General features: G+C 42.4%; 1 protein-coding gene across 7 annotated transcripts in view; it reads left to right on the top strand.

The window, feature by feature from the left end:
• dlgap4a (discs, large (Drosophila) homolog-associated protein 4a) overlaps positions 1-25702 on the top strand; it is a 79452-nt gene extending 53750 nt beyond the window's left edge. The window contains exons 2-12 of one of the 7 annotated variants that reach the window (XM_076740559.1): positions 2406-3669; positions 4049-4284; positions 4651-4728; positions 5493-5640; positions 7131-7377; positions 18455-18885; positions 18998-19095; positions 19756-20192; positions 22055-22146; positions 22565-22717; positions 23159-25702. In XM_076740559.1, coding sequence (XP_076596674.1) covers positions 2467-3669; positions 4049-4284; positions 4651-4728; positions 5493-5640; positions 7131-7377; positions 18455-18885; positions 18998-19095; positions 19756-20192; positions 22055-22146; positions 22565-22717; positions 23159-23383 — 3348 coding nt within the window. In that variant the 5' untranslated portion in view covers positions 2406-2466 and the 3' untranslated portion in view covers positions 23384-25702. Of the gene's footprint in view, positions 1-2405; positions 3682-4048; positions 4285-4650; positions 4729-5492; positions 5641-7130; positions 7378-11179; positions 11308-18454; positions 18886-18997; positions 19096-19755; positions 20193-22054; positions 22147-22564; positions 22718-23158 lie in introns of those variants that run through there. The other 6 variants (XM_076740560.1, XM_076740558.1, XM_076740563.1 and 3 more) reach the window with 6 other exon arrangements.
• Positions 25703-27434: the final 1732 nt, after the last annotated feature.

Raw genomic sequence — 27434 nt, 5'->3', positions numbered from 1 at the left:
ACATATTTGCTAACATCACACACGGTCCAAGGATTCGTTCACCTTGTAATTATGCAGGAGCCTGCTGGCCACCATCACACAGACAGACAGATGCACTGAACCTGTGACAGAATTACATGAACTGTGAACGTTATTTCTTTCTCATCTTGCCCCCGTGATGCTCAACACTTGACAGGGTTTCGTTGGTGCGGTGGACGGGTGGGTGGGCGGTTAGCACGTTTCTGTGTGTGTCAGTGTGTGTTGGTGTGTGAGTGTGTAGGTGTGTGTCAGTTTGTCAGCAGTGGCGCCTACAGGACGTGAACACGTGGGAATACAGTCAGCTCGGGTGGATGAATTACAGCAGGCTGCGCTGTTGTAAACGCTGGTGTATTTGTCAGCGCACCACTGTGCCCGTCCAGGAACACTGACTCAGATCAGTGGCTGCTCTCACACTGTAGAGAGTGTATGGGAGGTCAGAGAGACGTAAGAAGTGGCAAGCCAACACGGTGGAATGAAAATGTGTGCAGTTAACATTCCACATTCAGCTCCCAGGCAAGATTTCATGCTTGCTGTGGGAGCAGGTTCTTACCATTGACTGATCAGTGAGTCACTCCACTGTGATACAGACAGCATCTGTTAGAGCGAATTTAATGCAGCATGGATTTCTGCTGTGTGAATTATGAGTTTTCATAACCTTGATGCAACATTACTGTCTGTTCATAGTCAGCTTTGAGAATGAGTATGACTGTTATAAAAGAAGCCGAGACAGTCGCCCTAAAATATCTGTTTCCCTCATTTGCTCTGCACTTTGTTCGTGTTTCTGTGCTCGTGGTGAGCAGCCAGGCCACCATGTTTGCCTTTATCGCAGAGATAAATCACATACGGTGGATGGCAAAAAGAATTAATGGCTTTGTTAAGATTCATTTCTGTGGTTGCATTGGAAACTGTAAGACCAGGAGGCCATAATAGATTTAGCTTTATTCCTTAGAAGCGGTGAGAAAATGTCCATTAGTGATGTATCAGAGCTGCCAGCCCCTCTCAGCTATCTGGTGATCTATTTTTTAAATTTTACTTAGAACAATGAGCTCTTCTAATAAAATAAAATGAATATATACATAGTTATAGAAATTAACAGTTAAATAATGTTTTATCAGAGTGGATTCAGCGTTTATCTCCGCTTGTATTGCATACAGATGGCACTATATCTCTGCCATCGTGTCTATGAAATATGTTGCCCCAGAATTCTTCAGTTTTCAGTGAGCATTAGGCAAGACTTATTGTTCCCAGTTTATCCCACAGTAAGTGGATTTGAGAGGATGGCGAAGAACCAAAAATGATTTGTAGAAATGAGGGTTCATTTCCTGCTTTGGAATAAATATCGCTCCTAAAACATAAAGCTCATTTACATGCATGAGTCACAGCATCGTTGTCCTATGCATTGTCAGCAGAGCAGCTCCAGGCCGTGCATCACTGTGGTGGTTTAGATTGGGCCTCTGGCTATCCGCTGTGGTGGAACAGTTCGTGCAGTAAACTGAATAGGCTGTCCTTTTCAATTAGACAAATGTGTCATTTTGTCTGTCTTCTTCGTGGCGGCATGATGGAGACAATAAATCAAAGAAAAACTGAGTAAGCGTATGTTGTTCATCTTAAGAATCAAACCACTTGAATCATAACTTAGTAATTATATTTTATGATGCAGGAGCATTGTTTTAATGTTTCATACACATGTGATTTATTAAACCTAGACATATTTATTTGGAAATGTATTTTAAGACCCAAATACAATATTTATGTGTGTGTTTTCCCTCAAACCCTAACAATGTCCCTTGTGCACTTGCTGCTGGTGCTCCACCTGGTGGTTTGTTGTGTTAAGCAAACTTATATGAGAACTCACTGTAGAGGACAATAGCTCTGTTCTGCACATTTCTGGCTGTGTTATGCCGACACACGGCAGAGACAGTCTAAAATGTCTTTTTTTTTTTTTTTTTTTTACCTCAATTACTATTCTACAAATTCAAGGACACACCAAGTGAAACACTTCTAAATGGGCTCTAACTCTAATGTTTTCATTAACTTTAAGTATTGATGTGCAGAACTCTCCCTCCGAGCCTTTAAATTGCACGCAAATGACTGTTTTACTGTTGTGCACTATTAACTTTAATCTCTATAAAGGGACAAACACTGGTACATTTTTATTAAACATTCCTGAGAGAACTGGCCACTAAACTAGGATAAAAACTGTGGTTAATCAGAGGAAATAGCTAAGATGTGACGGGAATATGCCCAGAAGAGTTGACACAGTTTTAAAAGTTTTACTACTACAGTACACTCAACTATCCTAAATAGGAACACTAGTCAGAGATCTCTCCTCAGACGACTTGAATTCCATGTGTTAGATCATTTCTGTATCTCTCTGTGTGTTGCAGGATGTAGTCAGTAGACCAGCGCTGATTGGAGACATGTTCTAAGGACGACATCTCAGCCACCATGAAAGGGTTAGGAGCCAACCGCAGTCGTCACCTGTCTGACTCGTGTGAACCAGCGGGATGTCCCCAGAAGCCTCTCTGTCCTTTGACCTCTGACCCTCACAGCTCCTTTCTGTTGAGCCCCACCATAAACCACTATGGCACCCTGGATCCCCATCTCCACCAGTGCCCTCCCACCAGCCCCACCACCTTGACCCCTGACTGCTTGCTGCCTTTCAGCCAGATGACCAACAGCAGCACCTTCCCTCGGCTGCACTTCACCTCTCAGACTGACCAGGTTGACTGCTCGCAGGCCTGTATGGCTGGTGGTGGTGGAGTTGGACAGGGCAGCAGGGCAGGCACAATATCCAACTCTTTGTCTATGGGAATGGGCTTGGGTCTGGGTCTTACTGGTGCTCCTATGATCACCAGTGGATCAGCTACAATCTCCTCTGCAGCAGCAGCCAAGATGAATCGGTTACCCTCCAACCTTTTGGATCAGCTAGAGAGGCACCTGCCCCTGCAGCGTGATGGTTTTAGTACGCTGCAGTTTCATCGAGGACGTATGTCGAAGCAACGCAGTGAGAGCCCAGGACGCATACGCCACCTGATGCACTCTGTGCAGAAGCTATTTGCCAAGTCACAATCCCTGGAAAACTCTGCAATCAAAGGCAGCATAAATGGGCGCTCTGCTGGAGGAATGACTGGCAGCACAGGAGGTGGTGAGGATGGTGGTAGACCATCCCGCAGAAGCAAGAGCAAAGACAGGGCTAAAACTGAGGGGACAAAGCAGAGACCCAGGCCTAATGCACTAGGCCTCTGGAGCTCAGACGATGCCCTGGACACTGACACCACCAAAGCTGGCACTATTGCTGTAGGTTACCGCAACCCACTGAGCATGATGACTCTTGGCAGAGCGGTGTCAGACAGCCAGGCCAGGCATATCCCACAGGGCTACAACACCATTTCTGCACACACTCTCAAGACCTCGAAAAGCAGCAGTGACCTCAAGTTTCTGGCATGCCCAGCGACACAGGTAGGATCCAAGGAAGAGGAGGGACGAACCAAGGCAAGCAAGGATGATACGCTGGTGAAGAGGGGCTCCTGGTCCACTCTCACCCTCACCCAGGCCAGGCAAGTGTTGCAGAAGGGCTCTGCTACAGTCAACAGGACCCTTCTTAAATCAAAGTCATGCCACCAAGACCTGGCACAACAGTTCCTTCAGGTAGGAGGGCCAGTGAGTATTCATCTTCATCATCATTCTTTGTAAGTTTGCATGGATATTTTTTTTATAATTTCTCTGAGGCTTGTAGGCACTGGAAGATTTCCTGCTTTATCTGATATTTTGATTAGATTGACCCTTATTCTGTTAATCACATATACTTTATCCTCACTGTTTATCTTCAGTTGTAGATTTTCTCCATAAATCATGATATTCTTCCTAGTCACATTTTCTTTAAGGACCATTGCTGCACATGCAAGTTAACAAAATCAGACACAAACCATGAAATACATACATAAACTATCTAAAGGACACACCTGAAATATCTGCATTACATGGTTTAAGAGTTTCACAACAGCATGTGTGTGTGTTCATCATCCAGGTCCCACTAGGGGACTGGGCGGGAACTCTGGGTCGCGGCCGGCCCAGAGGAACTGAGATCCCCTGTAGAAGGATGCGCAGTGGCAGCTATGTGAAAGCTATGGGAGACGTAGAGGACAGCGAGGACTCCGAGGGAAGCCCCAAACCTTCACCCAAATCTGCTGCCCGTCGCCATAGCTACCTGAAGGCCACCCAGCACTCTCTGAGTGAGCAGCAGCCACCTCCACCTCCACGCAAGTGAGTGCCACAGCACAGACAATCCTGTTCTTCATAATGGAATTATGACTTTGATTATCATGCTCATTGTTTTAGTTGTGTTTGTGCTCTTTTACTTTACAATCATTAAAACAGAAATAGGTCCTGAAGGGGTATTTATGTTAAAATTGTGGGAAGATAGATTTTTCTCATGTCCCCAAAGGTAGTCAGCAGGTGGCAGCATCTTGTCACAAATGATTGTCTGGATGTGTGGCAGCACTTAATCAAGTGCTTAATCACAGAAATCATGAGGGGACCAGAAATGACATACAGTATCTTTATTTGGGACAAAAAGCAGTAGGAGATGAATTTTTGCCATGTGTTTCACCCCTACATCCACACGGACAGGCCTCGTTGCTACGCTCTCATGCGGGAGGACTATCTGTGGTCGCCGCTACAGAGTGCATGCTCTATGCAGCATCTGAGGTCAGTGTCATCCTAAGGCAGGCAGCGTGGCCCTCCACCCACCCTCACTTGCCCCACAGCTACTATCCACCACCTATTTTTGCCTAACCTCCCCAGTACTTTTCCTCTCTGCCCCCTGTTCCATCTCTCCTTGCAGGTACCCTGAGTGGTGTGTTAGTATGTTACTCTTACCCGCTTCCTCAAGCCCTGATTTCATAACATGCAAATCTTCCATGAAAATCACTCCACCACACCCTGCTGCTTAGTGCACACACATTTTCACTAACACCGGATGCCAAGAGGACGAGCCAGAACAGAGGAAACTACTCAGTAATGCCATTGATCAACCAGAAGGTCACCTTATGAAATCATAGTTCAAAGCCAGTTTGATTGGTATTCCCTTTACCGCACACTAAAAACTACAGTAAGTAATTAAGTAAGTCAAATTAAAACACGTTTAACCTGTCTTACTGAAGCAACCCAAAACAAGGTTAATCTACATTCCCTAGTGTGCACAAAAAACTTGATTCAGGAAAATAAATCAACAATGAGATATCTGTTTTTACAAATGAACCCTTTTACTCATAAACCTGTTTCCTCTGGGCTGCTATTTTAAACCCCAGCACATATCACTGCTCACTCAATAATATGTAATTTTAACACACCCAGGGGAACTTTTCAGGGTGTGATCTAAAGTTTCTCCTCGATATCATCAATTAAACACAGCCCTCACTTATTCCGGTCTTTGACTTCCAAGAGGTTGATTATTACATTCACTCCCGCAGCTCCCTGCCGTCCCTGAAAGAGCTGTCGACTAATCGGAGCCTTGATAACTTAGACTGCCTGGTGAGCCCGTTGGAGGCCCCTCCACGCCACAGGAACAGTGATTTCAGCCAATGCTCTGGCACACTGGGCAGAGGCTCGGGCACTCAGGTATGTCTATTATCTTATCAAATGCCTTGTTATTACTGTAGCTTGTCACATTATTATTACTTGGCTGGCATTTCGTTATGCGTGTCACGCAGGTATTTTTTCTGCGTATAATAAAAACATTCATACTTTATGAACTTCAGCTGCTAATTAGATCATTTTGGATGGACTCCAGTGACCCTAAAAAGAGAAAAAGTGAAAATCACTTGGCAATGAAAAAGGACATTAACACAACTCTCCACGTTTGAAGCTGCCATGAGAGAAAATTTAAGTTTACATAATGTCTGCTGACACTGCTGAGACGGTATATGAATAAGCCAGCCGGGAACAAGCTGCTGGAAGAGGCGAGATGCTTGTTTGCAGAATGTCAAAGTGGGACATATGCCTCAGTATAAACCTGTGGGAGCCCTGCTGCATATCTTCATCAGCAGGATTGGAGTGGGATGCAGAAACACACATTAGACTAATGCAAACACCCGTTCATAAAGAAGCAGTGGTATCAGTCTCTACTTGTACATGATGGAGAGATTCAGTATCTTTCAAAATAACAGTGAAGTCAATCAAATGTAGACTCAAACAAAAGATTTGGGTGAGTGGATTTTGAGGGATTATTATTCATGTTTGTGCACCGCCCACGACACGTTCATATTCGCTGCTGAAATACCAAACATAAAAATATTACGACTGCTTGTTTCTGCTTCTTTTTATGTTGCTTGATCAAACATTTCAGATGGTGCAGGGTGTCACCGCTTATTCCCATCAAACAATGACAACACAGATCCACAAAGCAAAGAAATACTGAGGCAAAGCTATTTTGAGTAACTCGTATAATGCTGCAAAAATATTTTCCTAATGTCTCTACACCAAGAACAAAACAGTCATCCTTGTATTAGCTTATGTATGTTGATTTTTTTTTTTTTTACTCAATTTAACTCTAATAATCAAAAAGTCATTAGATTTTACCAAGACAACTTTACAACTTTTATTCAAGGAATAAATACTACTTCTAATACTTCTATATCAGATCAGTTCAGTGTTTCACTTTTAAAATAATGAGCTTATGAAACACAACGCAGCGTTAATGGTTGAACTAAAGCTTTACATTCCGCAGGTAAACAGGTTCATTGGTAACAGGTGACAGTATCATGATTGAGTATGAAAGGGGCATCCTGGAAAGGCTCAGTCATTCACAAGCGAGGATGGAGCGAGGTTCACCACTTTGTGAACACATGATTCTATGAAGGATATTACTACATGAGCTCAGGAACACTTCTTAAAACTGTACACAGAGTCCTAACAATTTGGAATCAGGGCGATATAAAAATACATCAGTCAAACGACCATTTTTCTGTAGAATGTGTGCTTCACTTCTGATACTTTTTGCTGATAATATGTGTAGTGGAGTGTTTTTACATTATTGCATTAGCTCACTTTTCCACCTCCTGGTATAGGCTTAGTAAATGCATGTTTCACAGTCTGACCTCTGCCCACAGCGTGTGAGTCTGCACACGTTCTTTCAGGTATGCGGGCAGGGCTTTGGACACTCAGTACCGTACTGTGAGGGGGAATCGCAGGCAGTGGAGGCTCTGGATCTGCCTGCGCCCACGTGCTTCCGGTCGCGCAGCCACAGCTACCTGCGGGCCATCCAGGCGGGCTGCTCCCAGGATGAAGATACGGCCTCTGTGGACTCAGACTCACCACCGCCCACCACTACAGGCTACGGCTACAACTCCAACACCAGTGAGTACCAGTGAGGACAAGGTGAGGCAGAGCTGCTGAAGATAGCCTTTGACTATCGGCTAAAAAGGGAGGAAATACTTGCAATTGAATACCATCAACACATCTGTTTACTCAGCTTCATAATAGCAAAATCAACATTTTATGGGAAAATAAATATTGTCCCTTAAATGAAGTAGGATAATTCATTAAAATCCATCAAATATATAAACCACAGTAAAGTTCAAGTAAAGTTCTGGAATAGAAAAATATGTAATACACGAGATGTTGGAAATATTTTGTTCAGCGTTGGCATCAAAAGAATTCTTGCATTTCAGTCTGAATAAGGACTTTTATCTTCATCAAAGTCCTTGGCAGAATATTCATACAGCAACAGGGACGCAGAGCTGGGCAGCAACAGCATTGCTCCGAATCAATGAGTAAAAGAATGGAGGAGAAAAGCAAGACATTCTCCATGTAGTCATTGCCAGGCTGCTGTGAAAAGTAAGTTTGACTCCACACAGCAGAGCGCATCGCCGTGAGTTGTTTCATTTCACTCAACCTTCACGACGCCTTTCAGCTCTTGAAAGTCCGGTAGAATTTCCAACCATCTGTCCTTTCCTAATCATAACTGTTTGGTTTTCAAGGCTCAGCCTGTAATAATGTCGCTATTGAGCATCTCTGTATTGTAGGTTACAACAAATGCTGCAACAAGACATATTTTGTTGGAGGGGGGACATGTACTGATTGTTTTTGTGCTGAGGTGAAACTCAAAGCTCTTCAGCTCTTTGTTTTCCTGACAGGTTTAATTGCGTCTCTTATCACTGAATAAAATGACCTTCAGCTGATAGATGAAAGAATGTGGCAGAATTGGCCACATTTTATAAACTAAAAAACTAAACTAATGTGATCAAAATTAAAATTGTATGTTTTTGGAATACAGCAGTGTCCTGTAATCCCAAAAGCCAGACGGTTGGCATGACACAGAAATAAAAATAAACTTACCAACTAACCACCTCTACAGTGCTACGAGCCCAAATATGCCTGATTAAACCCTTTGGTGAACAGGAACTCATTATTTTTATCATCATTAGCTCATAACTAAAGACACATATATGATAAATTGCAGTTCTATACCATTTAGAGTATTGTTATGTATTATTGCTTCATATGTCAAAATTGTATATTGGTGTCACACAATGCCCAGTTTCTGTTACCATAATTTATTGTTACTAAAAGTTATTTTTAGTCCGACCTCTTTGTTATGCAGTAGGTTGTGCTATGCTACGATTTTTGACTGAAATAATAGAAATAACTTTTATGAGAATGTACCTGTATATTTATGTTAATGGTAGGCACTGGTGGACTCAGGGGTCATCCCCCCCGGCCCATGTTAAAAATCAATGCTATGAAAGTGCCCTCTTGGATGCCCCCATGACAGATGATAAAACGTCGTCGATGGTGACCCAAAGTGCAAGGAAACATGATAAAGTGCACTCTAGTGTGCCCTTTAAGTGGAAAAACACTAGATGCTGTGCCATATAGGAAGCCTTACATGCTTGACAGTCAGTTGGCCTCTACATGCCTGTAAATGCTCAAACAGTTAGTAGTTTTTTATTACAGAGGTGTAGAGGCAGGGCTGAATATGCCATTGTGACCATTTTTCACATTTGGTCAGATACTGAATTGGAGAGTCTAATCTTGGGTGTCCACCTTGAAACTGTGCTGATTGGTTAGATCCTCTGTGCTGCTGGGTTGAAGATGTGTGTGAAGCATCTGTGTTTTACAATCTGTTGCTTCTTTGCAGCAACATCCATATTTGAAGCATTGTAGTCCACCACAAGCTCATTGGTTTTGCTGATATTGAGCTTAGGTGATGGCTGTTGCACCATGTGATGAAGCTCTCTGTGAGTCCTCTGTACTCCTCTGTAGAAATAGTATCTAAGTGAACACAGCATGTTTCTATTATTCACTGGAATCAAATATGTCAATATAGTGATGAGTTCCAGCACGCTGCCAAAAAAAAAAAATGAAGAAAACCAAGAGAGAGAGCAGAAGTCAGGGTTGCCAAATTTTTAAGAGGAGACAAACAGTGAAGAATTTGTTATAGACAGTGTTTCATTTAGTGGATAAAGTTTCTGCTATTTCAACAACTCACAAAGATGTGCGATTTTTTTAAGGGAGTCAGACAATTTTACCATCATCAAAGATTTTTAACTCTTTCAGAAAATACTGTGAATTGTGAAATTAGTTGTAATTTACAAATATCTGCTGCTTATCCGGGCAGGTAATGTTAAAATATACCGAGACACAGTGGAGCCTACACGTCGCAGCAACAAGATGGGAGAAACTGAGACAATAGTTTTTACAAACGCACACACACACACACAGAGAAAAAGAATAAATTAGTGTATTCTTTGCCAAATTCACAAGGGGACAAATGATTAAGAATTTGATGTAGTTTGTTACACAGTGTTTGCCCAAACTCAACAATTCACAAAACTCTGAGATTTTTTTTAAGGGAGTTTGGTTCTTACTCTGTGGGTGACGAAGGAGTATATTGTGGTTAATGTACTGTTAAGATTATGGCCCTACTTCCTGTTTAGTGTGGTTATTACAGCCAATAACACAATATACAGCCTCTGTCTCTCTCTCTCTCTCTCTCTCTCTCTCTCTCTCTCTCTCTCTCTCTCTCTCTTTCTTTCCTATCAACATTGTGCACACACGGAGTAGGAAATTACCACCAGCCACCTGAAAAATGTTGGTAAAATAATGATTTACTATTGAGTGGCTGGTGAATTTGTACATTTATCTGTCAGTGGCTGGTAAATGTTCAAATAAAAACCAATGTATTTCTTACCCTGTCCAAACATGCTTCATAACTGTGTGCTGCTTTTATATTGTATTGTTTGTGAGCCTACGTATGATTATGGCGTGAGCCTTGAGCATGCCGCTGATTTAAGGTCTCAGGGTATAATTGATCTATTGAATGAAGGCATATGTGTTTTGTGTGTTATTGTCATGCAATGATTATGCCCACAGAAATGTTTTTTGCCATATTGTGGTAGTTGGCTACAATATCAAAGGGTTGTCATGTTGTCCTCATAAAACAAATTATAGTTTTACATACTTAGATATACAGTTCATCTACATAGTTTCTACTTTTATTTAATAGTTCTTGGCTCAAGATGAAGTAAGGAGGCCCCAAAAGAAAATCTTGCACAGGGCCCCCTGTTGTCTAGAGCTGGGCCTGTGTTATAGATGTATTTTAAATGTGAGTCATAATAAAACCATTTTAATCTCAACCAGGGTTTGAAACTGTTTCACCATTTCACCATCACAACTTTATGTGCGCTAGTGGCCTTTTTACTTTTTGGCCCCTGCCCCCACTGATGGTAGGCCTAATCTTCACTGGCAAACGCAAATACACATAGGCTTTACAAGACATTATGTTGTCTAATTTTGCGTGACCTAGGAGGATTTTTGTTTTATAGACGCCTTGATTGCCATTGAGACTGTTTCAATTGAACGGGGGGGGGGGGGGGGTTTAGAAATACCTCATTTAAATACAGCTCCATTGTTCCGATAGCTGGCGGTCACAATGGATCGAATATGTATGAGGTTTAGGTCAGGACTTGTGTCTGTTTCCCGCGGCGTCAGGGGCCAAATAAAACGCACCTATCGTGAAGACATTCACAAATAACGTAGCGCGGAGGCTTCCACCAATCACGTCCGTGTTCGATTAACTCGCGGACTAGTGCTGTCCAATCGTTTGTAGAAAGCAGTCAGGGAGAGAACGTGGACTCCAATCCTCGTCGTCAAGGGCGTGTACTACAAATCTTTTCTTCACAGCGTCGCTGTGTATCTTACGGCAGGACACCATAGCCCGTCTGCATCTTGTCTGCCTTTCATGAATGACCAGAAAATAAGGAGTTTTCAGTCAACCACCGCACAGTAAGATTTAGTCGCTTTTTTTCTGACAGAGCGTAAATGTTCAGACTGTCAATTGTTGTCGGTTCGCTGGCAGCAGCAAGCTAACGTGAGCTAACGTTAATGGTGTGGTAGGTTAGCTAGCTAACGTGGATGAAGAAAGGGATGAAACCCTAATAGTAGTTGTTAGCGAGCAGGCGAGGCTGCCAGACAGTAATGTGGTTGCTGCTGTTAGACTGGTGATAACGAGGCAAAAGCTGTGGGTAGCAGCGTCTCTTTGTTGGCTCGCTTATATCTCGACTATATGATGCCTCCGGCGAACGTTACTCAATGTTAAATGCCCCGTGTTTTATCACACCGTAATCACCCGTTACTGGCTAGTAGCACAAGCTAACAGTAGCCGAGGCGTCAACAGCCGGCTATGGACAGGTCGGTAACCGGCTAGTCTAGCTAACCAAACCGTCTGTTAAAGCAGCTAACATTGGCTAATGCAGTGTGGAATCTAAGCGATCTTACTTGCTATGTAGTTCGATGTTGATATTCCGGTAGAAACTTATTGACACGGATCATTCATTAAAACGGAAAGGGGAATATCTCTGTCAAGTCACATTGATTTAGTTTGGGCTGGTAGAGAATTGGTTTATTTAACCGGCGATTGGATTAACTTTAGCTGTCAAATGAAGTAGCATTTCACGGTTCCTCTCTCCATTCCCGACTCAACATGTGACAGTGATGCGAGCGCGGAGGCACGGAGGAAGCTATGAATCACGTTTAGCTTAACTTATCGCTCAATCTTCAGTGTAAAGTCAAAACTGACCGGTCTTTCTACTGCAGATTGTGACTTGCCTCGTTACGTGGCTTTCTCCTGACAAGGTCCATGTACCGTCTAACAGAAGTTTCACACGTTTTTATTGATGGAAGATAATAGTAACTTGACTTTAAGTGTGGCCATAGCGTCCGTAGATCCAGTGTCTGGAAACCTACCTTCAGAAAAGATTTAATCACAACTGCAGTGGCTTTTTTGTCCCACAGTTTCATGTGTCAGTTTTATGCAGTAGCTAGCTACCATGTGTTAAGACCTGAGGACACAATCAATAATTTATCAGCTTCCTGCCCTGTGTAGTGCTTTGCATTTCAGCAGTTAGGACACTTCACTGTGCTTTTATAAGGGCCACCTGAAGAGAGACGGATGTGCACATAAAAGGAATCTAACATCAGAGCGTAACACTCAGGGTAACATTACCTATGCCCTATTTCTATGCTGACAGACACTACTGTTTATATTAGTGGGGTTAGTTTTGTTTAGTTTTTATTTAACTAATGTTTAACAAGTAATTTCCTTTTCTTTGATCTTTCAAAGTTTGAAATTATCTGAACAAACTGCTTAACAGGCTGCAGGGTATCATCAGAAAACACTGGCTTTAAAGCTTCATTGTCAGGACAAGGCGTGTTCATTGTATCCAGCACCATATTACACAAGACATGGTGTGTCTGTATTACCATGGATAGACTGTGAGTCATCCTCCACTGTATTACCCACTGTTCCTCTCACTCTCATTGATGAGGTAATCTCTTGACTGAATGAGTGAAGCGCCTCCTGTATAGTTTCACATTCAGGTCAACAGCAGACAGGCTTCCTTAATGATGTGTGCGGAGCTGTTAGTCAACATGGTTAGACATTAAAGCCAGGGCCTCTCCCTTTCCTGCACTAATGCCATGTACTGATTAGAGAAAACTATAACATAGATGAAACATGGTAATGGATTTGGCAGCTGTTGGAAAAAATGCACTTGATATAACATTGTGAGTTTATAACAAGAGTATGGCACATTTTGATAGTATGCCGTTTCTGAAAATGTGTTATATAACATAAACAAATAGTTAATTAATGAATTAGTGTTGAAAAATTGTGTGCAACTCTTATGTTAATTGATTAATCTAGGTCATTTTTAACCAAAAGTGCCAAATTGTCCCTTTTTCCAGCTTCTCAATTGTGAGGCTTTGCTGCTTTTTTGTCTAATGTGACAATAAACTTATTGTCTTTAGTCTTTCAAGTGTTTGCTCAACTAAACAACAACCTGATATCATCATCTTTGGAGTCTGGAAATTATGCGAACTCATATGCATACTGATATTGACAACATCCTTATCATTGACTTTATTCTGGTTTCATATAGATTAAGATTAAGATTTTAACTTTATTAATCACAGCACACGTTACAGGAGGGAGACTGCAAACCCGCCATGCTTATTGAAATTATTTCTCTGAAATTGTTGAAATTATTTCTTCAAGCATCATTTCAAGCTTTACCATGTGGTTTCCAAAAGCCAAAGTTGTTGTATACAATTTATCCACCACAATGTCATTTGAAAAGTAGTCTAGTATCAAAATTAAGTAAAATTAGCTCAGGTGCAGTGCTCCACCTTGACAGAACTCTCAGTTTCACTTCCTGAAAGGTCTGACCTCACAGGCACTTGCCACGTGTCTTTTCATCTGCTGATTAGACTATAACCCAGACTGTTGCCCCAGTTCAGCAGGTCAGACTACGAACCACAGGAGGTCTTAAGGATATCAGACCATACAGCAGATAAGAATGCACTAATCTTTTGCAGTGTAAAAGGTGGACTAAATTATTTGGATTTTGTCTCCATATGAATGGCTGTTCTGAAGCCTAGCTGTTCGTTTCTTTTTGTGGACAGTTTTATATTACATTTTTGGTGCCGTCACCCTCTTGCTCTGTGTGTTGTGTAAAGGGTTTATCTCTTCCCATCAGTATTTCTGCATTGTCTGCTAAATGGTAGCCTGTCTGTCTTTCTGATTCTGTGATTTGCTGCCTTTCAACTTATACCTTTTGAGCTTGTTTCTCATTCATGAAGTAATTATGAAAAACACCATGAATTCTATATCTGATTCTTGAAACTATATATCACCAAAATTATTTTCAATTACAATATAGATCAATGATAACCTGCAGCAGCAGCAGAGTGAAATCAGATGGCATCAACTAGTCATTTTAATTTACACAGTGACTCAAATTTTCATGAAAAGATCTACGATTTCACCATAGGAACTGGCTTTTGTGAGACATACAGTCATCTGTTATGATATTTAGGTTCCATACTTCTGATGCAAAATCCCCTGTGTACATTTGTGATTTCAGCAGTTTTCTCACATGTATTGCAAATATATGTGTGGTTTTCCCAGCTGTCGTGAGATTGATTCTTGGCCGAAGACAAAGGGTGAATTAAATGACAAAGTTTGCAGTTAAATGAGCATAGGCCAGCTTTCTGATCAGATCTGAATATGGAGTTATTTTACTGAATGGTGCCCCTTGTGTGCTTAATCTGTTTGTCAGAAGTCATGCTCAGCCATGTGTCCTGGTCTAATCTTTCGGTCTCTTACTCCCACAGCCTGTCAGCCTGCCATACTATCTTACAATTAAGACTGCGAATCTTGGACAGCGTCTGCTGCTGCCTCTTTCCATGATATTTGGCTCATATCCAGAGTTTTACAAAGGTTCATCCACAATAAGATATGATACTGTTTAATAAGGCTTCTTGTTTGCTTTTGTTTATATTGAACTTGGTGCTTCAGTAGAAACTAATGTGAAACTGTCAACTCTCTTCCCTTGCAAAGAAGTTCACTCTGCAGCCTAATTAGCACACTTGACTATAAGTCAAATTCACTTAAGAATGAGCTCAGCAGTAATCAAGACTTCTGAAATCCCAAATCAGACAACGAAACTGTTCCATCCAAAATGGAAGAGAAGCCAGTCTCGATTCTTTCTTTAACAATAGCAACAGCATTGAAAATAGTCTAGCATGTACATTCAAATTTTTGCCTGCTGTGCAGGGCCCATTAGTGGTCATCTGATAGCCCTCAGACAGACCTGCTGATGGAGTCAGAGCATATCTTGGGTCTGCGACTGCATGACTTTCCTAAGTGATGCAATTAGTTAACATTGGATGATTATAGTAGTGTAGACAGCACTGTAATTGATCTAAATTGTTTTCAGAGTAAGAGAAAGCATATGGGCCCCTCAAATAAGTGATTTGTAGACAGCTGCTGTCCACGTAACTCGTCAACATGAGGATGTAAGGCTATGGGATTTCTCTTTCTCATTCTTTCGTTTCCCTAGCTAGCATGTCTCCCTCTGTAGTTAGACTAGGAATGCAAATTTTCATCCATTTTCTTAATGAGTTGTCAGCCATGTGATTGGTAATAATCATTAATATCTCACAATACAAAAGGCAAGTTTGATGAAAGATGCAGCACAGCCCAACTAAACTGAGTGTAATGATAATCATTGTCTAATCAGTTAAATAAACACAAGTATATCATAGATTTATGCAAAATGCCATCACTCAAAATTACTGTAAGTAAGACAAAAACCAGAAGGCTCGGCTGCCCTTCTGGGAAAGCCATCTTTGTATATCATATTCTTTACAATGATTAATCAAGCAATTAATAATTAACATTTGTAATTTGGAGTGATGCCATTCATGCTTTCATTGGTCATGCATTGACTGTGATAAAGGGACTTGGATTGATTGAAAGTGGGATTGCTGCCGGATTTCTGATTAAGTAAAAAAAAAAAAAGGGTTCAGCCGAAGGCTATTAGCTGGCCCTGCCCCAGAGGTCCAGGGTTTGGGCAGCTTATCCATCTCTTAATCACCACTTGGCACTTTGTCCCTAGATAGGCGATAAGGAGCCAGCCATCACACCACATATTGTACAACAGCAAAATGGATTGTGCTCTTTGGTAAGGGTGTGAATAATCTGCATTTAGCTCCGTTAACAATGACTGGATGGTCGTAAACAGTATTTAGCCTGTTTGTTGTTGTTTCTGATAAATCGTGCTGTTGTAGAGCAGAGTGAGAATTGCACATGTGGTTTACTGCTGATAGATGTTTGGCATAGAAGAGATGATCTATCACAGAGGAAATGTTTATAATAAACTTTATAACTCTGAGGGTTAGTAAGAGACGCAGTGCAGCCTTGCAGACACAACAAATAGGACAGAGGCATGTGGTGAGACTCAGGGTGCAGCAGAACACATTAATTAACTTTGGGAATGTCATGCATGTGTGCTATGAGCACTGCAAGAAGTGTCTGATTCGTTGGTAATAGATGTTCTGTGGTTGGATGGATAAGTTCACTGAGATGAGATTGTCACTGCTGGCCAGGGCTGCACGAGCTACTCATAAACTGCACGGAGTGGATTCCACAGCCATGTTTGAGTATGTTGGTGGGGTTTAATGAGGGCTTTACTGGTGCTCTGAGTCACCAGCTGATGACGGAGGCAGCGCCCTCACAATTACAGGGTGTTAGGTTGCTATTTAGAATGAACCACTACCAGAGAGAGTAAGCACTACATTTTCATTATTGATCCAAAGTCGTTAGCCTTGAGTTACTTTCTTGATCATCTATTAAATAAATAAATAAATAAATAAATAAATAAATAATTCATCCATCATGTGTCAGTCAGGGTTCCAGACTGACCTTTTTCCACCTGAAACAACCCCAAAACACCATTTTAAGTGCCCTAAAGTGAACCTGAATCATTCCCAAATCAAAATGTTGTCTCATCACTTTGTTAATATCGTGTGTATTTTTGAGCTGTCAGTGACATAGATTATGTAAAGCACTTTGTACCGCAGCTGTGTCGTGCAGAACTGGACTGACTAACAAAAAAAGACCTCAATGTGTGAAAGTAACTATAGTAACTGAATGAGAAGAGGCGCTCTATTGTAGTCAGCACGCGATTTATTTTGTCTTTTGCTAAGCAATAGTTATACATGCATAGAAAAATCCCCTTTGTCCCAGAAGCGTCACAGGTAAGATCTGTGTTGGTCCCAAACACATTTCCTGTCACCCCCAGAACAACGGGACAATGTTAGTCTTGAGCCCTGTTGTCAGTGAATGCTGTAACTAGGAAAAGTATTGCTCTGCTGTTGGTATCACTCATGTGTCAGCAGTCAGCCAGCTGTTTAAATAACATCTACACGAAACCGACTCAGCGTCACTTCAGTTCTTAAGAAAGCCAGAGTTTTTTTCCTCGTTTCTCATGTTGTTGTAATGTAGTCAACTCTGCATCATTCACCACAACCCCGCAGTCAGACTGATGGCAGAAAAAGTGGCACCAATCCCAGGCATTGTGGAGTCTCCTTTTCTCAGCTGCAAGTGTACCTTTCATCAAGGCATTACATCACTTCAGTCTGCTCCCTAAAAGTCAGAGATTTTAATTGTCTGTCCAGAGGCCCAGAGTCAAATGTCACTTTGTCAGTCACACCGCTTGTCTCGAACTACCCACCAGCAAAGCTTACTGCATTGGAAATGGTTATGCAAATGGAGGGCAGCATAGCACAAAGTCGCATGAACCTGCTTGTTGCTCAGATGCCCTCAGCGGTGGAGCTGAATTTTGTTGACTAAACTACCTTTGAACCAGACGCTGGTAAAACCTCCTTTTCTGGGAGAGACACTTCATGGTGTGTTAGGATTTTATGACTAAAGTCTCTCAAGGAGGCACACTTCTTATTTCGTTGACATTGTGGAAATGTGACATTTTCGAGAGATACTCGATCCTCACAAGTTGAATACTTGAACTCTCAGTTGACTTGAAACTTTTACGTACAGCTGTACATCCACTGAAATGTGTCATGCAACAGTTAATGCAAAAAAACGCAGGACGACGCTATGTTGTTTGCGTGATCTTCATGGTTTTTCAGATATGGTGGAAACACAGACAGGAAAGGGCAAAAGAGACTTTTCTGTTCCTGACTTTAGGTTCTGTAAGGCAGAGTTGTCCTGTCTGACAGTCCCCAGAGTAAAAGGACTGTGAAGGTGTGGCATGTAAAGGATGATCCCCAGAGACAGACTGACGTCAATGGAACACAACCACCAGCAGGTTTACAGGAAACATGGAGGTAGCTTTAAGCACATCCTCATAGAGGCAGCAATAGGGGCAAAGTGCAGATTTGTTTTTCAGATAGGCCATGTTTATGGTTTTATGTTTCGGCACTTGATAGGCGCCAGCTGGGTTGTATTTAGTAGCAGAGTTTAATCTCACTTGTGTTTTCTCTGAAACCTCAAGTGACAGAGAGCAGGTTTTGTCATTCTAAGCTCCTTGTTTTTTCTTTTTTTTTTTTATCCGTCTCCATCCGTCTGCAGTCAGCAATAGGAAGGCTCCTCCACCAGTCCCACCCCGCACCACATCCAAGCCCCTCATCTCAGTGACGGTGCAGAGCAGCACCGAGTCCGCCCAAGACACATACCTTGACCAGCAGGACCGTGGCAGTGAGGTCAACAGCCAGTCAGGACGCAGCAACTCCTCTGACAGTCTCTGTAGCATCCGCACGGGCAGTCTGGCTAAGGGGACCCAACCTCCACCCGCCCCTGTCCCTGCCGCAACCCCTGCACCTGCTGCAGGCTCTGTACCTCCTGTTCCAGCTCCCCGTGACCTCCCTCCCACCACAACTGCCGCCGCCACCACCACCACTTCCACATCTACCCAGCCCCAAAATGGCACCGTGAGCATCTGTGTCACCCTAGAGCAGCCCCCGACTGCACCCAAGAGGAAACTGTCCTCCATTGGAATTCAGGTAAGAATTGTCTGCTTTTCATTTGCATTGGGATACACTCATACTGGGAGAGGACTAAAGCCACCTTCACTGTTGTATTTGATTGGTTTTCTGTTGTCCATGTTTTTTTTAGGTGGATTGTGTTCTGCCAGTCTTAAGAGAGGAACCACTCCCCCTTACTGCACCCCTCAAGTTTCAGTCAATTGGAGTTCAAGTGGAGAACGGCAGGCCGTAAGTACACCCTCACAATTGAAATAACAGTAAATGGTAACCCTAATGTGAAAGTGATGTCAGTGCTATTGCTCAGTCCTCAAGGACAGAGACTCCGGTCTGTCTGCACTCGTCTCCTGCTTTTCACTCCATAACTGCACACACTTCGTAGTGTTCCTCCTCCTTTCACCTGTGTGGTTGGTGAATCTGCAGTGTGTGCAGCAGAGTGTTGTTAAGGTCATTCAGCAGTCAGCCTGGCAGCAGCACAGCCACCCAGGGCACTGATTGATGTCCTTTTACTCTTGTTTTGACTGTAGAGAACTGAACATGTTGAGAAACTCGCCATTTCAACTTTTCCAGTGCACTGTAATTTCCCTTAATCACATTTGTTTGACAGCCCGCTTCCTTTTCTCCTTCTCATTATCTCTGAAGCCAGCACTCTGCTAAGATTTTATGTTGTATGCCTGATTTGTTGCTAATTCCCTCTTGCTTACCATTCTTGATACTGTGTATTTTCTGACTCTTTGCGCTCCTTTGTTATGGATGATACCGCACCATCAGCTGCCATAATGTCATGTCAGTTCAACCCACTGACCCCAAACTGTTACCGTGGACACCTCACTTCGTCGTCTTATTTATTTACTGTCTGTCAGAATCTGATGTTTATGCATGTCTCTGCAGTCTCAGCCGGGACAGCAGCATGGCCTCCAGACAAAATACAGAGACAGAGCCTCAGGAGCCCCAGGACGCCACACCCACAGAAAACAACACAGCCAACTGCACCAACAGTCAAACAGTGAATACCACCGCACCCAACACACAGGACAAAGCCATGGAACAGCAGCCCCTTAAACACACCCCGACCCCAACCAGGATATCGACCTTGTCCCCGGAGACCCTGGACCCGGCTTTAGACCCCTCCTCTCTGCCACCGCCAGATCCCAGCCTGGAGACCGGAAACTGCAGCACCCACGGAGATGCTGTTCAGACCAGCACGCCAGCTTGCCTCCGAGATGGCAACTGGTTTCTGAAGCTGCTGCAGGCTGAAACGGGACGCATGGAGGGCTGGTGTCAACAGATGGAGCAGGAGACCAAAGACAACAAGCTGTCAGAGGAGGGTAAGTGAAAGAGTTGTACAAAGCGGCAATCAGGACATTAAGGCCCTGTTCGTACTCATCACTTCAGGGTTCTTGTTTCCATATAAAATTCACATGAGATTTAAGACACATTTGTTTAAATCGCTGATGTCACTTTTTCCTTATGCTTTAATGAGACAGGGAGGATAACAGCTAATTTCGGTTTAACTCAGCTGCCATTATCACAGTGGGCAGACCCTGTGAGAGGCTTTTTCCACAGACTGCTTCTTATGGAAGGAGCAAAGATAACATATATTTCTTGGAGAGACTGATCCATTTACACCTCTTCAGCATCTGGCTAGAATGACTCTCAAAGCAACACCAGAGGTGGTTTCATCAATTAGATTTCAGTCCCTCTGGAATGCTCCATGGATGTATTCACGTTTAGCTTTTTTGGGGAGGGATAACTGTTAAATCAGCCTAAGAAGCATGACATGATTAAGACCCCATTTCCACTTACTCCCTTCATGCTTCTTGGACAGATCAGGTAGCTGTCTAACCTCAAAAAAGATGAGCATGAATCCGAGAAGCATTCAAGACGGGGGTGGTTTGTGACGGTTTCCAGCCAGACATCGATGAGATGGAAATGCATCCACTACTCCAAGATAAATCTAAACATACTCCTCCTATTGTGTAACTAAGTCAATAAGTATTCTGTGGAAATAGCAGCTCACTGATTTTGTTAATGCATCCATGATCTGCCTCCTCTGTCCCTGTGATAACGCTAGCTAAACTTATTATTGTACCTTAATGGCTGAAGTGCAGAAGTTATTCTGACTGTTACCAAACAGCTTTTAGGTGCTTTAGCATCTCCTCCTGGGCCAGAGGAGGGCCGACCCTGATTTACATGTAGCCCGGCTATTGATCGTAATCAGATCTGGCCAACATAGGTGCATATATTTGGATAACTAAATTCAGGTGTGTTCATCTGGATTCAAGACACTTGAACTGATAGTATAAATGTTGCCTAAGTGTTAATGTTCTCATAATGACTCAATTTACATGTAAAGTCTTCAGAGCCTCGTGCCATATTTTTTAGAAAGTAGGTAAGGGGGATTTGTAAAGCAGCTTTCCAGATCAGACGTCGCAAAGTGTTTCACTTTATCAGACAAAAGCAAGATGTGAAATAGAAAGACAGTTTAAAGATAGTGAGGTACAGGAAATAGCTTGTCAAGCCAGTGACATGAAGAACTGAATTGATGTCCCGTTTGTGAGGTTCACAGAAGGAGGATGAGGTCAGTGCTCGTCCATGTTGACTGTGGACAATGAGGCAAAGCACGACAGTCATTACTGCCATTGACTCACAGTAACGCTGCTCATTAGAGTGGGAGTAAGCTTTGTTTTAGCTGTAATAGAGCCTCCGCAGAGTCATTTCACTTTTTCATCTCCCTGAATACCACTCAGGCTTTTAGGCACATCTATCTCTGCAGTGTCTTAAATATGAATGAGCAAGGAGCGGACTAGCTGTAGAGGCTCCATCAGATTATCATTCCTCCTGCTCTCTGTGGACCTGAATTATGAATTTCCATTTACATGCAAATATTAGGCGGGAAATAGCTGAATAAAGAGTAATTTGTTATCCTCCCTAAGATTGAGTTAATATATTACTTCTAAGGAAATAATTTACTGTCACAGAATGTGAAAATGGTAAATGTTAACTTAAATATTTTATTACAAGACAGCTGGAATAAACTCTACATGGCCACCCCCGCTTATGTTTTGATATGGCTCTCTAACCCTTTTATAGACTGTACGTACTCTCTGGAACCCAAGCTCAGAATGTTTCTCTTGTCTCGCCACGTATTCGTGACAGCTTGATGATTTTTCATTTATCTGGTTTGCAGTGCTGGGGACGATCCGCAGTGCAGTCGGCAGTGCTCAGCTCCTCATGTCGCAGAAGTTTGAGCAGTTCAGAGGTCTCTGTAATGAGAACTTGGTGAGTGGCTCCATTACATCCAACTGAATCCCTCTTTTGATACACTCCCCTTCTCACTACATGTTTTTGTTGGCCTCTCAACCTCTTACTGACCCAAATTTCTTTCATCTTCTGTCCTGCACACACTGACATGCAGAAGTCTTTGTATTACTTTAGAAAGGAGGTCAAGCAGAAACATGAGGTTCTTGAAGATTTATGTAGTCAGATATACGGTGATAGATTTTGGTTTGATTGTCCAGCTGTTCCTCCCAGTCAGGTCTTCTCCACTAATGGTCCAGTATTGTTGAAATTTAATCTCTGAAAGTTGAAAGCTGTGAAATGCATTTTCTCTTCATCCGTTTGCTTGAAGGGAAGCTGCTTTGAAAATACAGATGGATGAATTCATCTCCTCTATACTGTCTCACTGTCCTCTCACCAGAACGTAAACGCCAACCCACGACCAACAGCACAGGATCTCGCAGGTTTCTGGGATCTGCTACAACTCTCAATAGAAGACATCAGCATGAAGTTTGATGAGCTCTACCAACTGAAAGCCAACAACTGGCAACTTCCTGAGAAACCAGAGAAGAAGGTGACAAGTCGAGTTGTTTCAATCTGTTGATTCGTTATTGAGCCAAATCTGCAACTATTTTGATAATCTGTTAAATCCTTCAGTCATTTTTTAAACGTTTGCTGGTGCCAGCAGCTGTTCAAATGTCCAGATTTGCTGATCTTCTCTTTATATCATTGTAAACCGAATTTCTTTGGGGTGTTGGACAAGCAATTTGAAGATGTCAGCCTTGGCTCAGAGTATTTTCGACGAGTCAGTTAATTGAGGAAATAATCAGCAGGTTAATTGATAATGAAGATTTTAAGTTGTAGTCTTAAACTCAAGGCTTGAGCAGTTTAACTTTGTTTGAGCTTAAATGATTACCCGCTTGCAAATGAAAGTGTATTAGCGCTGCTGGAGGTTATGTTTTCAGCTCGGACCACGCTGTTCCTTATTCCTTTCCTTCTGACGTGACTTCCTCAGGATGAAAACAAGCAGCTTCCATCATCTGTGCCAAAGAAGCAGTCCAAGCCCAAGCTGTCAGCGGGGAAGGACAGGAGCGTGGACTCAGCTGTGGACAAGCAGCGGCAAGAAGCCAGAAAACGGTTGATGGCAGCAAAGCGCGCGGCGTCAGTACGACAGAACTCCGCCACGGAAAGCGCTGACAGCATCGAAATCTACGTCCCCGAGGCTCAGACCCGCCTCTGAGAGCGAACCAGCAGCGATCATCGAGGAACAATCCTGACCGACATCAGACATTCATTGACACAAACACACAGACCGATCTGACACGAACACACAGACGTACAACGGATGCACAGAGGCCGATTCCCTCAGAGCAGCACAGCTGATGACAGGAGAAACGTGGGGATCACGGGGCACACAAACAATCCAGAATAATGCGGATCATCACCCGGCTGCCGTGGGACGGAAATGACCTTGACAGATGTTTAATACTATTGTTATTGTTATTATTGACATTATAATAATTATTATCTCCTAAAGTATAGCAGGACTGTCTTAAATGTGCAAGTATCATGGATAAGGACATCCTGTACCTTGTGAGCTGAAGAATCTTGGTATCCCAGAAGTTTACTCTCTTAAAACTCCCTTCACTGCTGAGTCTACCGGCAAGTTGTGGCTGCCAGGTTTACGAGCTGAGCTACCATCCACACACACTCAGGACACACATGCAGGTGTACTCGCTGTCCACAGAGTCTTCCTGTTCTCTATTTGTATTAGGCTGCCACTCGTTGGGTGTGGTGTGTACGCTTTACTGTGTAAGAATTATGAGACGGTGTTGATGTACTCAGAGGTTTAAAATGCAGAGAACCAGAGGAAGGCAGTAGCATATATATTAGAAATATCACACTATTACAATGTTGATTTTGTAAATGTTGTATACCAGATTATTTGTTAGAAAGAGGTCAATGTTCAGTATCAAGGTAGTTTTTTATAGATTGAGTACATGTACCTTCATGATATATTCGCACTTGATGCAATCATTCACTCCGCCTCTCTCTCTCTCTCTCTCTCTCTCTCTCTCTCTCTCTCTCTCTCTCTCTCTCCCTCTCCCCCCCCCCTTTCACAAATGCACACTACACAGTCTGTGTCTGTGAACACCCATTGTTAAAGTCTTACATTCATTTGTTTTTGTGAAGGGATGTGAGGAATGAGTGCCCAGCCAGTGAGCCACAGAGGAATGTATGAAATGTATGCATTTACAGCTCATGTGTTGACTTGATCACTGCACTTTCCACTCACCTCAGATCAAGTTTGCCCTCCTTTGTTCTGCCTGATCATTCTGACTTTCGCTGCATCCTCACGCGATGTAGGGGACCAAGACATTCACCACTTGATATGGCATTCCCATTCAACCAGACCATGTGTGATAGGGTGGGGGTATACTTGCTACTGGAAAGGCAATGGAATAGCATAGCAATAATGAAATCATGTGAGAGCAAGCAATGCAATAGGTACCCAGTCTTAAATTATTTAATTCAGCATTCCCAAGAAGACTTTCTTAGCATGAAGGATGAATGTTTATTTCTCTTCTGAACTTACTGCCCTTGAAATGTTTAAAATCTCAGGTTGAACACAAACTCAACAGTAAAAACCACTATGGATGGATTATTTATTATATAACCAGAAAACTAATTGGTAGAGCGCTCCGAGCCTTCACCAGATGATTCAGTTCCAGTGCTACTCGGTGTTCTTTAGGAAAAGTTTCAGTAAGGGTTGTTGCAGTGAAGTACAGGTTTAATTTGACTGCTGAAATCGGCAGTTTCCTTCACTCCTCTTTCAAGCAGCTTGAACTCCCACCCGCATTTGTTGAGAATGAAAACCTGTGGTACATTTTCTTTTTATTTAAATTTTAAATGTCATTTGACACGTTTTGTGACTTTCATCCAAAATGAGGTCAACCTAAACATGTCTTGACTTATGTAATTATGATTAATGGTGCTGCGAGGGACTTCATATTGTGCCAACACGGCAGTGATCGTCAGCATTTCAGTGTCATTTGATAAAGCTTTTATTTAAAGTAATTTTTTTTTATTATTATTTAATCTGCTCAGCAAAAGTTTGTGTTTTTGCATCAGCTCACTCCAGATACGCTATGCCTTGTCTCTGTCTAAACTCATGACACTTTGATTATGGGACTGGAATATTTTCCACGTCTCGGTTTTCTCAAATGGAAACACAAGTGCCAAGGGTCCATGAGTGGAACGGGGCATAGCAGACTCTCGTGCACAAGTGTAGGTGGACTCACCAGTTTCTTTGTTTTGTTATGTCTTTTTAGTAAGAGCTGGCTCTCCCCCTACTGGTCAGTCCTTGCGTGACACTCCAGACATCTTGTTAAGCTCCATTTTGAATCTTTAGTTAACATCAAACAAGAAATGAAGTTGAACTGGGAATGCTGACACAACACCAAGTTGTTGATTTTCTTATTCTCTTATTTGTATTACATCAACAATGGACATGTGCATTTCATTGTCCAAAGAAATCATTAAACATCCCTTTGCTACATGTCCTGGTCATCATTCTTGCTGTCTTTTTTACTGCTCTCATCCATAATACAGCGGTAATATTAGCTGCTCAGTTAATATTACACACAAATAAATCATCATTAGATTAGACTTTCTATTGTTACTGTGTAATCTCTAAAAGCATGGCCTTCTTACATATAAAAATATACAAAGATCCTTGCCAGTGAATTTTCAGTACTCCTTTAAATGAGTCTTGCAAATGATCTGAGACTATTCAATCTGTGTAAGGCATTCAGGGTATGTACTGTGCGTAAAAGTTTCTAACTGTGACAAACGGTGGAAAGTCCTCTCCTTTTTCATGTCATTGAGAGCCGGATCCCTTTATTTGCCCACACGCTGAACTTTAAGAGAGCATGACCTGATCAGGGATCTTCAGACAGTTTGTTTACCAGTACTTCCTGAGTTTTAAAGGGCTACAAAATGGACAAACGATGACCAGAAGGTGCAACTCTGGAGGCAGATGATGTGGATGTGCTGCTGAACCACCGCGTGGACGAGGCAATGTTCTCCACTTAAGTGATTTCTTGAAATTGCAGAATTGTCTGAGACACAGTCGATGCCGGTTGTCATGAATACTTTTGGGGTAAAAATGGGGTCATTGTGCACACTTGATGGACGGAAACACAGTGAGAATCATGAGCTCATTCTGACTCCGGTACCCGCCCTCCACTCTGCCCTCTCAGAGATCCAGCTAGGAAAATGAGCAAAAACTATGTAGTTCCAGATTATCTTGTACTGACGGACATTATTTTACAAAATAAGCACATATCTTACAGACGAAGGGTTGTTTAATGTTATGGTGTAATAGTTAGACACTGTGAGGCTAGCTTCTTTTAAGAGAATTAAACAGTTGTGATTGCAATGAGTTATGTGGCATATTTTCTGTATGAAATAAGCTGTAGAATTAAAGGGGACTGCCACTCAATTTTGGAATGCATGTATGTTTTTCCTTGGATATATGTTTTAAACAAATTACCTCAATTCTATTAATTGTTCTTGGGCCTGGAGTAGGAAAATAGTGTCCAGAAACCTGTCTTTGTGATCCCAAAGCCGCTTTTGTTCTTTTTCTTTTTGTGCTCAGTTGTATTTATTGTTTTATAACTTAAAATAAACCAAGGGTCAGCAGAAGACTTTCATTTGGTCCACCTTAGTACGTGGTCAAAAAAAATAATACAGTGTACAGCATAGAGACATGCAACATATGACCAAAAGCACAACACCAGTGTCCACACTGTGTTTCTGGTCTGGGGGTTTTATTCTCCATCTCTTAGTTCCACTTAAGGGAAATCTTAACACTACATATTTTAGACAATAGTGTGCCAACAGTTTTGGGAAGGCCCATTCTTGTTTCAGTATGACAATGTTCCAGTGCACAGACAAGGTCAATAAAGAAATATTTCTCTCCGTTTGGTTTGTGCAACAGCTTGACTGACCTGAGTGGCCCTGACGTCCACCTCATCCAACACTGTTCAGATTAATTTGAACACTGACTCCAAGCCAGGCGTCAGTATCCAGCGTCATTAATGCTCTTGTGGCTGAATGGGAGGAAATTCCTGCAGTCAGGATCCAAAATCTCGTGGAGGGAAGGCAGCAGTGCGGAGGCTGTTGCAGCAGCACATTCATGCTTTTGGAGTGAAATGTTCAACAGTCACTCGTGGGTTTAATGTGCAGGTGTCCACATACTTTAGCCGTACCGTGCAGACAAATCAGAT

The sequence above is a fragment of the Chaetodon auriga genome, chromosome 10 (assembly GCF_051107435.1).
Source record: "Chaetodon auriga isolate fChaAug3 chromosome 10, fChaAug3.hap1, whole genome shotgun sequence".
In the NCBI taxonomy this organism is placed as follows: Eukaryota; Metazoa; Chordata; class Actinopteri; order Chaetodontiformes; family Chaetodontidae; genus Chaetodon; species Chaetodon auriga.
This window is presented reverse-complemented; position numbering and strand designations above follow the sequence as displayed.